Source organism: Bos javanicus, chromosome 19, assembly GCF_032452875.1.
Source record: "Bos javanicus breed banteng chromosome 19, ARS-OSU_banteng_1.0, whole genome shotgun sequence".
Classification (NCBI taxonomy): Eukaryota; Metazoa; Chordata; class Mammalia; order Artiodactyla; family Bovidae; genus Bos; species Bos javanicus.
Genome location: NC_083886.1, coordinates 42453209 through 42465973, shown reverse-complemented (window position 1 = coordinate 42465973; position 12765 = coordinate 42453209). Strand labels below are relative to the sequence as shown.

The window sequence follows — 12765 nt, the reverse complement described above, 5'->3', positions numbered from 1 at the left end:
TCAGGTGCTCTCTTTCTTTACATAGTAATTGTATGTTATTAAATGTTTCTCACTATTTTTTAATAATAGTTTTAATGAAGTATAATTCACACCATAAAATTACTTCTTTTAAAGTATGCAATTCAGCTGTCTCTAGTATGTTCACAGAGTTGTGCAGCTATCACCACTATCTTACCTTAGAGCATTTTCATCACTCCAAAAAGAAGCTCCTTTGGCAGTCACTCCAATTCTATTCCCCTCAACCTCTGAAAACCACTAATCCACTTCCTCCCTCTATGGATTTGCCTAATCTGGACATTTCATATGAACGGAATCATACAATGTGTTCTTTTGTATACAAATGTTCATAGCAGCATTATTTGTAACAGCCCCAAAATGGAAACAACTCAAATGCCTCCCATCAACTGATGAACAGATACACAAAATGTGGTGTATCTCAGCAATAGAATAACGCTTGCATGCTCAGTCACGTCAGTCATGTCTGACTCTTTGTGACCCTATGGATTGTAGCCCACCAGGCTCCTCTGTCTACAGGATTCTCCAGGCAAAAATACTGAAGTGGGTTGCCATGCCTTCCTTCGGGGGATCTTCCCGATCCAGGGATGAAATCCTCTGACTCCTGTGTCTCTTGCATTGGCAGGAGGGTACTTTACCACTGAGCCTCTGAGAAAGCCCCACAATACAACAGTATTCTGCAATAAAAAGGAATGAAGCACTGACACATCTACAACAGGGATGAACCTTAAAAACATGGTACTAAGTGAAAGACACCAGATACAGAAGGTCACATATTGTATTCTAGTGAGACTTCTAAATTCTAAATCTCATTGAATTTGCATTTTTGTAATAACTGCCTTGCAAATGTTTCCAGGAAAAAATTAATTTTCCCTCTATCATTGTATTCTAGTAAATGGATAGCTCAAATTTAAATTTTAATATTCATGTTCATAAATAGGATTTTGAGTGATTATTATATTGAAAATAATAATGTGATCCACTTAAGATAGTAATATCTACCATTTACTGAGCACGTCCTATGAGCTAAACAGTGTGCCAGCATTTTATACGCCTTTCCTATTTAATCTTTACAATGAAAGTCTTCTACCTGTGAGGCAGAGGGAATTGGATTGAATCATATGAACTTGCCAATATATGATCATCTTTGACCTTCAGAAATAGCAATTTTACCTGGTTTGACCTACCATATTATTCCCATTTTACACGTAAGGACAAATGAGAATTATATATGAAGACACAAAATAAGTACTTTCCCAAAGTCACAGTTACCAAGTAACAGAGCAAGTTTGAACTCAGCTGTTTGTCTAAAGTCATCATATCTTTTTCAGCAACTAATTACGTTGACAAACACTTACTGAGTCACACTTGAAATGAATGCCTATCCTTAGTTGTTTTGTCATTTACTAATTGTCATTTTTCACTAGCCAGTCACTTACAATATCCGCTTATCACAAATGTCCAGCTTATATCACACACAAGATTTGATTCAGCACAGCCTTTGTCAGAAAAGATATTATTCTCATCCCTTCTCAATCTATTACTTTTCAAAGTAGTAAAGAGGTTTCTTTCTCATTTCTTAATTTCCTTCCAAGTCACCTCAGTTAGTAAATTGCTTTTAAAGATGTTAAGAATATTTAGAAGTGAATTCTTTTTCACATCCTGAGACATGTTCCAGAAGAGTCTGAAGCTCTAACATACAAATTTCTGACATTGGGAGTCTAACTAATAAAAAACTTACAGGAGATGCTTTTGAAATTCACTACACATGGCCATTGTCATATGACAATAATGATGCTCTGTTAAAAAAGAGGTGGGACTATTATTTTTGACTCAATCCTGTCATAAAAAAATGAAGATCAATCCTTGCCTTTTGGTCTAACTCGTTTCTTCCAAGTAATCTTTCAAAGAAAGTAGATGAGACCATACATACTCGTGGAACCAGATGGTTCTATCTCCAGTTCTGCCAGTAGCAACTGTGTGAAAGTTAAGCATTAACCTCTGTATCTATCTATATACTTCTTACAGGAGCTAAGAACCAGAACAGGACAATCCAATTTCTGACAGACATACAGATCCAGAGTAGGTTCGTAGTCAGTAAATACAGGTTTCTTTATCATACATTAGAATCACCATCAATGTGTTTTGTGACTTTATATGAGATTATCAGTGCAGACATGGAGCTACCCAATGCAGAGAGAATCCCTAGAAGTGAAGTTAGGGTGGAGAGAATATTTTTTTTTTCCTGGGCTTTGGGAATTATTTCCACACAGAGTCATTACAACATATAAAAAGAAAAAAAATGAAATGATATGAAATCAAAACTTTACCTGAGGATACCCTCTGCTCTCACTCTCACTTGGGAGTGATCTCAGGTACCTGATTGCTGCTGCTACTGCTGCTGCTGCTGCTAAGTCACTTGAGTCGTGTCTGACTCTATGCGACCCCATAGACGGCAGCCCACCAGGCTTCCCCGTCCCTGGGATTCTCTAGGCAAGAACACTGGAGTGGGTTGCCATTTCCTTCTCGAACCCATGAAAGTGAAAAGTGAAAGTGAAGTCGCTCAGTCGTGTCCGACTCTAGGTACCTGATTACACCCTCAAACAACAATTCCAACTTAAGGCATTGGGCTTCCCTGGTATCTCAGCTGGTAAAGAATCTGCCTGCAATGCAGGAGACCCCAGATCGAATCCTGGATCGGGAAGATCCCCTGAAGAAGGGATAGGCTTCCCACTCCAGTATTCTTGGGCTCCCCTCATGGCTCAGACAGTAAAGAATCCGCCTGCAATGTGGGAGACCTGGGTTCTATCCCTGCGTTGGGAAGATCCCCTGGAGAAGGGAACTGCTACCCACTCCAGTATTCTGGCCAAGAGAATTCCATAGACAGTATAGTCCATGGGGTCACAAAGTGTTGGACATGACTGAGCAACTTTCACTTTCAGTGATCTCTATTTTTTTAATCTCCCTTTTCTCTCCTAGACTCACTTCCAACATTCACCTTACCAGGGTATTATTTTATCTTCCTGCTTCTCTTTCTTACCACGTACAATCCTCCCCTGCTTTTGAGAACCACTGAGCTCTGAAGTCCAGAAACCAACCTCAATCATGACCACTAGGATCTTGTTCATCCTCATCTCAAAAGCAAAGCATTCTATATCAGTAATTCAATATTCTTTCACTCATTGATCAGATAAAATGTTATTCAAAGCAAAAAGAAAAGCTGTTACGGACCAAGTGATCCTGAATTGCACAAAGTGAAAGGTCTGTCTTTAAGAGAAAGAACTCAGGAGGAGATTCTGCAGTCAGAGACCAGGAAACTCACCAATCTGACATAAGATGAGCACACGTTCTACTTAATAAAGTCTAAAGATTTACAAATGCCATGTCAATAATAGTTCTTATGTTGAATATTCCCTAAACTCTACCAGAAAATGGAGACATAATTCCTTTGAACAGTTCACCCTGGTTGTAGTCATTTTCCCCTGGGCCTCATTTTGCCAACAGCCCCATTTTATACATTTCCACCTTCCTATATTTTTACAGCTGTCAGAAAAGTTACTTGCACTTCTAAAAACTCTAAAATATGAAATTCCCTGATGGGAATTGAGGGAGTGGTTGAGACTCTGCATTGCCAGTGCAGGGGATGTGGGTTTGATCCCTGGTCAAGAAACCCTGACCCCACATGCTATGCTGTGTAGCCAAAGAAAAAAAAAATCTCTAAAATAGAGGCCTAATTATTTACCTTAGCCCTCCCTCCCCCTATTTAAAAAAAAATCCACTGAAGAAGAAATATTTCTCTTTTCCACTTCTGAAGTTGCTCCCCATTCACAATTGGATTGAGAATAAATCTTGGTCAAAGCATACCAGTAAATTAGAGCAAAGTCTTTTTCAAGTGAAATAAATTTTAAATGACAGATTCAAATATATTAAGGATTAAGTTCTTTCAAGTGCAATAACTAAGTATGCAAGAATGAAGTTTAGCAAACACCAGGCTAAGAGTCAGGATACAAAATGAATTAGCTATAGTCCTCACCTGAGAAGCTTTCAGTCTAGGATAATATATAATATGTATAAAAACACAAAGGTATATGTGCAAACAGTGTTATACATTGAAGCAAATTATTTAAATTTTACATGTAGGCATGAGATTTAGAAAGTATACATTTCAGCACAAAATTGTTTCCAAGTTCAAAAATTCAAGTTAATCATATTTCCATATTATCTGATATCACGAAATTATAGCTCAGAATTTGGCACATTCCTTCTGACTCTGTAAGCAAGTAATATTTGCTTTCATTTCCAGGGCCAAAAAATGGAATCACTCTGTCTTGGGGGGCTGTCACTTAACTAGTACTTCATAAGATCTCTGGAGATGTGGTTACATTTCAAAACGTGTAAGTAAAAGCACATTTGCCTATCAGTTTGCAGGATTTCATGTGTGATGCCATTTCTTGCAAACCTTAAAGAGTAAATCGCTGGGTCTCATGCTAAACACAGAAATGAAGTTCAATTTTGAAAAGGGAAAGAACTAAAACTCCTGATGGTGGGCAGGGCAGAAACCTAGCTTCACAATTTGGCGGTCAGAGTGACCCTCTGTCCTTTTTGTTCTCACTGTTAGAGGCAGGGTTGTGTTGTCTATCTGCAGCCCCAGATCCTGTCTTGGTCATCTCCTGGCTGTGTGGCCTTAAATAAGCCACTTAACATCATCACCCTCAGACTGCTCATCTATAAAATGGGGTAAAATTTACCATCTTAAGAGGTTGCCACGGAAGGTTAAAAATAATGTCTGTAGTTCACCTGCCCACTGTCTAGAACATCGTAAGTATACAATAACTATTAATGATTCAAAAAAGACAAGCTCAGGCAAAGTGCTGGTAACATAGATGAATGGAATTCTTGGTAAAAATCTCCGTATGAAACTGGGACCCCTGACATTTCAACTTAATAAGTTTCCATTCTCTCAAGAAATGAAACAAATGGCTGGATGATGGCCCCTCTCTTCAAGCTGAGTCTGCTTTGGACTGCTGCTTCCTTTCTATATCTATTGCGAAGGAGACCTTGCAATTTCTGCAAATTTCTTGCTTAAAAAATCCTTTATTTAGGCGTCCCACTAGCTTGCTCTTTGTGATGTGTCTAGTTTGGGAGAAAATATGTCCTTTGGCATATGTGTCTCCTATAAAAAGGTAAAAGGAAGTTGTAGTAGTATTTCACTTTGAGTTCATCAGTCCCTGTCCCTAGGAAAATATAAAGAGGGTAACAAGATCCTTCCATTTGTGAGAATTGACATTGGGCATTCCCTCTAGAGGTCGGACGTGGACTTCAAGTGGAACCCCTCTGATTTGCCCCCAAATCAACTAGTGGGCACAGGTAGATCCAGCTGTTCACAGGAGTGCTCACAGAACTGAAGAACTTTACCTTCAGAGAGGTTAGAGTCAGAGCCAGATAATATTCAGACAATATCTGGATATTTGGGGGTCCAGGGGTTGACTGTATGAGCATTGATACAATTTCAATAACAAAAAGAGCAACTGGGTTTTATATACTAACAAAGTTGGCAGTGGTGAAGTATCAGACGAGGCTTCTGATTTCACAGAGTTTGCCAAGGTCAAATATTATGTAAAGGAAGATCTGCTGGAAATATTACTAGTATCATATTCTACTCAAAAATAGCATTTTTCAGGGAATTCCCTAGTGGTCCAGTCCAGTGGTTAAGACTTCATGTTTCCAGTGTCAAGGAACTAAAAGGAACTAAGATCCAATGGAGTGCAGTAAAAAGATTTTTTTTTTAAAGAGTATTTTCAATGTTTAAGAGGTATTCTTATTGAATCAGAAAAAAAAAAAATGCAACAACCTAATGACAGGACTTTTAAATCCTTGGAAACTCAAACTCCAGTATCAGTCTGGAAAATGCATTTGTTCCCCATTTCTCCCAGTGAATTTTACAACTGTTTCTGAAACTGTATTCTGTGAGAAGATAGACTAGATCATGATCAGATGGTTCATACTGAGTTTTCAAAAGGAAACAAATAGGAGATATGAGGGAAGAACTTTAAGAAGCTTAAGGTTTAGGAAGAAGTATTCATTAATTTACCCACTCAGCAATCACTCACTTCTTCCCCACTATGCATAAGACACTGTGCAGTGCAGAGAATGCAAGCAACAAAATAATTTGGAGAAGAAAAATTCTTTATGACAACCTATCTGCACTCCACCCAGATTTCTTCTTTCTATCACAAATACGTAATGGGAAAAATAATTCAATTATATCTATACCAGTGAATTGTCAATATGCATAAATCATTTTCTTGTTAAGCTGGCCAAAAAAGGGGGGCCACTATACTTTGGATGGAGAGAGTGAACTTTCCAAGGCAACACCCATTCAGAGACCTATAAAAGGTTAGCCTTCCTGCCTTGCTGACACTGCTCCATCCTGAGCTATAGGTCCCTCCAGCAGCACCATGTCCCTCTCTGTGCGCACCTCTGGGCTGCCTCAGTGGCTGTCCTCCCAGAGTGGGACCCTGGGCAGAGCCAGGGGCATGTCTGCCTCGAGCATTGGAAGCGGCTATGGGGGCAGCGCCTTTGGCTTCGGAGGCAACTCTGGAGGAGGCTTTTCTGCTGCTTCCATGTTTGGTTCTAGTTCTGGCTTTGGTTCTAGTTCTGGCGTTGGTTCTAGTTCTGGCTTTGGTGGTGCCTGTGGAAGTTCCTTTGCAGGAGGATTGGGTGCTGGTTATGGAGGAGCTGGGGGAGGGGGCTTTGGAGGCCTGGGGATTGGATTTGGAGGAAGCTCAGGAGGGGGCTCTCTAGGGATTCTCCCTGGCATCGATGGAGGCCTTATTTCTGGATCAGAAAAGGAAACCATGAAAAATCTTAACGACAGATTGGCTTCCTATCTGGATAAGGTTCGAGCTCTAGAGGAGGCTAACACTGATCTAGAAACCAAAATTCGAGAGTGGTATGAAACACGAGGCTCTGGGACTGGAGACCCGGGGTCACAGAATGATTACAGTAAATATTATCCATTGATTGAAGACCTCAGGAATAAGGTAACAAAATGGTTTCTTTCGAGGGGCTTTGGGAATTATTTTTTACTTTCTTTTTTTCTATTTCAAGATTTTACAGTGATAAATCACCTAAAACTTAGATATTTCTCCATTCAACTGTATTTGGAGTAAATTCTCATCTCAAGATATTTGGGCTGTGCTTAGTCACTCAGTCATGTCCAACTCTTTGCAACCCCATGGGCTATAGTCCTCCAGGCTCCTCTGTCCATGGAGATTCTCCAGGCAAGAATACTCGAGTGGGTTGCCATGCCCTCCTCCAGGGGATCTTCCAAACCCAGGAATTGAACCCGGGTCTCCTGCAGTGCAGGCGGATTCTTTACCATCTGAGCCACCAGGGAAGCTCAAGAATACTGGAGTCGGTAGCCTATCCCTTCTCCAGGGGATATTCCCAACCCAGGAATCGAACTGGGATCTCCAGCATTGCAGGTGGATTCTTTACCAACTTCCAGGGAAGCCTATAGTTTCATTTTATCATTTTCCATAAAATGACTTTATTCCCACTACCTTTTCTGTTGGATAGGTATGTTTCTTAATTTTTAAGTAAGATTCTCCACATATATTCTCTTTTAAAAAGTTAAGCTGCTTTATATTCTTCATAAAATAGCACTTTAACATCACCTAAAATTTTCCTGCCAAAGATATATTTGCAAAACACTAGTATTTGGTGACCTCACTTTATGTGCTTCCTTGTTTCGCCAGATCATTTCTGCCAACATCGAAAATGCCCAGCTCATCTTGCAGATCGACAATGCAAGACTGGCTGCCGATGACTTCAGAATGAAGTGAGTAGGATAAACGACTAATGATACCTGACATGTCCCAGCATTTCTTCTTACTTTCTATTTTCCTTCCTTCATTGATGGCAAATATTTCAAGCCTTCTTCGGTTCACAGGTTCCACACATGTTTTGGTAAATTTACACTGGGCATTCTAGAAAGTATCTAGATTCAATAGAGTCACATTACATGTCCTTAATTACAAGTTGCTCAAACCCAGGGCTGTGGATTACCATATCTGACATTTGTTATTGACTCATGAAGTGCCAAGATAATTCCACCAGGATCCTAAACCTCAGTCTTCCATGCATCAAAATGAATTAATAATGTTTGTGCCTGGGAGTTAAATAAAATGATCTTTTTCCTGATGACACATATAACTAAAATATTAACCATGTACTTATTTTTATATCCCTTTCTCCTTTCTACACCACTCCCTCCCCTCAGATATGAGGAGGAAAATCCTAAGGTCCTGTTTGCTCCACAGAATTTCCACACAAGATGTTGCTTTGGTGATGATCCTGAAACCTATTACAAGTTACTAAAGGAATATCTATGTTTTAAATTAAATCTTGAATAAAAGTTAAGCAAGATGACTAAATGATTATTTTATTTTCAACCACTTCTAAGCTTCCGTCAGAAACTCCAGCTAGAGAGGGGTTGCTACTGTTCATAGCCAGGGCAGCCAGCCAGAAGTGAAGTTGTAAGCCTGGGATGCAGTGCTGCTGGGGTTCACTGCTGATAGAAAAGTATAATTTTTTCACTTCTCTCCAACTAAGAAGTAAATTATCATTTTTTTAAAAAAGGAAAATAAAAAGTTAGATCATTCATTACACTGCCGCCAGATTTATTTGCAAGGAAGCCCTGAAGATGGCAGGGGCCTTATTCAAATGGGTGTGTGGATTCCCAGACTGTTTTGCACTTGATTTTCAGATACGAAAACGAGCTGGCCCTGTGTCAGAATGTGGAGGCTGACATCAACGGCCTGCGCAGGGTGCTGGACGAGCTGACCCTGGCCAGAGCCGACCTGGAGACGCAGATTGAGACCCTGAATGAGGAGCTGGCCTACCTGAAGAAGAACCACGAGGAGGTGAGAGCCAGAAAGGACAGCTCTCTAAGCAGCTTTTTTCTCCCAGATTCAACAATTATCATTTCAAATGTATAAATATGGAGTTAGAAGAGATATGCATAATACATTGGACAATCAGAATTTTAATTGTCCTGATTTCATGATTTTAAAAATATAGTTGTGATGTTTTTGTTTGGTTGGTTGGTTTATGGTCATACCAAGTGGCATGTGGGATTTCAGTTCCTTGGTCAAACCTGTGCCCCTGACATTGGAAGCCCGGGACCACCAAGGAAGTTCCAAAAATACAGTATTTTTCAAGTTCAAAAACAAAAGTCTACCAATAATACATACTGTTAAATATGCTAGAGAAACTGGTTATACCCAGTGTAGTACACACATGGAACTCTGATACACCACAATGTATGTCAGTAATTAAGCATAACCCTGGCACAAGACTCCTAAAGAGCTTTCTACTGGAAACCAATGACTATGGTACAACTGGTGAGCAAACCCAGGGACTGTCTGCAGCCCTCCTTTTGGCGGTTTGGCAGCTGCGGTTGAAAGCCCCGGGGGGCACCAATTCCACCAGGCCTTCCCATCCTGTGAAGGCCATGGAGCCCCAAGAAGCAGGGCCAGCTCATCCATCAGGCACAGCACCAAGGACCCGCAGTGAGTTTAGGGGCCCATCTCAAGCTCTTTCAAAAATCAGAAGAAAACTACTAATGTTTAGATAAAAGATGTTTGAATAGTTTGTATTAACTGGTTTGTCTTTAAACCAACGCAGTTGTAAAAGGTAATGTTTCCTATTTTTTGTGGATGAAGAGGCCCACGAAAGTCACAATGGGCCCCTTTGTCCCTCTCACCCGCTGTCCCCAGGAGCTCCAAAGCTGCCGGGCCGGCGGCCCAGGCCAGGTCAGCGTAGAAATGGACGCTGCCCCTGGAGTGGACCTCACCAGACTCCTCAACGACATGCGGGCGCAGTATGAAACCATCGCTGAGCAGAACCGGAAGGATGCGGAGGCCTGGTTCATTGAAAAGGTACTGCTAACAAAAACAAGAGGCGTGGATACGCTTGTATTAAAGGGGAGCTGAGCTGACTCACGTCCCCTCACCCCTCTTTGTTGCGGCAGAGTGGGGAGCTCAGGAAGGAGATTAGCAGCAACACGGAGCAGCTTCAGTCCAGCAAGAGTGAGGTCACCGACCTGCGGCGCGCGCTTCAAAACCTGGAGATAGAGCTCCAGTCCCAGCTCGCCATGGTAGGGAGCGTGCCAGAGATGCATCCAAATGAGTAAGACGGGCCATTGGCCGCCTTCCGCATTTCGGTGCCCTCCATTGTTACGTCTGTGCCGTTTCTCTCCCACGTGCAGAAGAAATCCCTGGAGGACTCGCTGGCTGAAACCGAGGGCGACTACTGCGGCCAGCTGTCCCAGGTGCAGCAGCTCATCGGCAGCCTGGAGGAGCAGCTGCTGCAGGTGCGCGCCGACGCCGAGCGCCAGAGCGCCGACTACCAGCGGCTGCTGAACGTCAAGGCCCGCCTGGAGCTGGAAATTGAGACCTACCGCCGCCTGCTGGACGGCGAGGCCCAAGGGTAAACAGATAACTGGGATTGACAATAACCTCAATGGCTGACCGACAGTGGACACCAGATGCAGTTTAAGGGCAACAGAATCGGGAAGGGGTCTTTAGTTGACAGAAAAGAACACATCTGGTAAAGACATAGGGGTTCCTAGGTGGCCCCGCGGTAAAGAATCACCTTCAATGCAGGTTCTGTTCCTGAGTGGGAAAGATCCCCTGGATGAGGGCATGGCAACCTACTCCAGTATTCTTGCTTGTGAAATCCCATGGACAGAGGAGCCTGGTGTGCTACAGTCCATGGGGTCGCAAAGAGTCCAGCGCGAATGAGTCGGACATGTTTAATATGCCTTAGCTTTATTAAATCCTCTACACTTTGCAAAGGGTTGTCACCATCATCTTCCTTGATAAAAGTTCATAAAATGCTGGGATGAAAAATGGCACCACAGACAGAGGCATACTGCAGACGTGTATTAGAACAATCAGCCAGTAGAGTTCTGATTTTAATGCTAAGAATGACACATCAAATATCAGCCATGCAACCACCTTGAAACTACTGTAGGGAACTTTCCAAAAGTAACAGCAGCCTGGACTGGTGGTAAGAATTCAGGATCATGAATTGGGAAACCACATCTTCCATTAATTGTCAGTTGGCTTCACTTCAAGAACCCTTTTTAGGCAGGGTTTGAAAACAAAGGTAGCTGCACAACTGATTACTCTCAGGATGCATCACTCCATCATTCTTAATCAAGCAACTTAGAATACCTTCTCTCATTGGCCATTTTAAACGCCCAAACAGCAAATTCCTTCTTCCTTCTCATTCCAGAAAGCATCATGTGATATCAACTCCCTTGTTTTCTTTACAGTGACTCTCTGGTGGAAAGTTCATATGTGACAGCCTCCACATCTCAAGCACCATCAACTGATTCCTCTAAAGGTATGCAGATTCCCTAGGAATCATGTAGAACAAGTCAGAATCACATCTATTAATGACCAAAACTGTAAGATCTCATTAAATATAGCATGTATATTCGAAGTATATTTGTATTTGGAACCAAGAAAAAATATTTATGCATTCCTGCAGATAAACTGAGTAGTCTGCACAGGGTTAAAACTTCCAGCAAGTTCAGGAAGGAAAAAAAAATCTACTCTACAAAGAGGTATTATGAGAATCATAAACAATTTTTAAGTGTTTAAAAAGAAAATCATTTTCATTTGTACACAAGACAACACTGAATACATTTCATTAAATAAAATGCATTTTGTTTAGAGTATCAGTCAATACCTAATTTAGAAGCCTAAGTTAAACAACAAATGTTAGATGAATATTTGAAGCACTAACTTTTGCTCCGTTTGTTCCATGTTTAATCTTTAGACCCTAACAAAGCCCGGAAAATCAAGACAATTGTGCAGGAAGTGGTGAATGGTGAGGTGGTCTCATCCCAAGTTAAGGAAATTGAAGAACTGATGTAAAATTTCACAAGATCTGCCCCATGATTAGTTCCTTAGGAACAAGAAATTTATAAGTAGAAATTATTCCTTTTAGAGTAAGATGATATATTAGTTCAATCTCTGCTTCTGTTTGTTTCATTTTCTTTGGATTCCCTATTAACTTTGAGTCTGTTTTTTTTTTTTTTCTTGCCTTTGAACAAAATTTAATTACAAATAATTGTGGAAATGTGGGTCTTGATAACAAATCAAAATTGCCTTACATCTTTCTGGACCTGAGGTAGTCCTTTAATAAACTTTTTTCTATTGACCTAGAACATATTTTTAATCATAGGACCTTAATCGAGTAGTATTGTTTTAATAAAGTTAATTTTAATAAAAGGTGAATGGTAATAATGTGAAATGTGTACCTTCTTGATGCCACTCTTAGTGACTCCATGGACTGCAGCCCACCAGGCTCCTCTGCCCATGGGATTTTCTAGGCAAGAATACTGGAGTGGGTCGCCAGTGCCTTCTCCAGGTAATAATGTGAAACGTGTACTTTCTTGACACCAACAATACAGTCAAGGGCGTAGAGAGAGGTTTGTGAAATACTTCTGATGAAGTCGATAAACACTGAGCTAAAGATGTTGAGGCTGGAGATTAAGTCAAGAAGATTCTTGGGACTTCCCTGGCAGTCCAGTGGTTGGGACTTTACCTTCCAAGGCATGGGGTGCAGGTTTGATCCCCAGTCAGGAGCTAAGATCCCTCATGTCTCATGGCCAAAAATCCAGAACATAAACAACAGAAGCAATAATGTAACAAATTCAATAGACTTTAAAAA

At 41.0% G+C, this 12765-nt stretch overlaps 1 protein-coding gene across 1 annotated transcript; it reads left to right on the top strand.

The window, feature by feature from the left end:
• Window positions 1-6417: 6417 nt before the first annotated feature.
• KRT12 (keratin 12) lies at window positions 6418-12252 on the top strand. The gene is made up of 8 exons (XM_061391750.1): window positions 6418-7058; window positions 7776-7858; window positions 8786-8942; window positions 9798-9959; window positions 10052-10177; window positions 10289-10509; window positions 11360-11430; window positions 11869-12252. The coding sequence occupies exons 1-8, from the start codon at window positions 6474-6476 to the stop codon at window positions 11964-11966; spliced, it is 1503 nt and encodes a 500-aa protein (XP_061247734.1). The 5' UTR covers window positions 6418-6473; the 3' UTR covers window positions 11967-12252.
• Window positions 12253-12765: the final 513 nt, after the last annotated feature.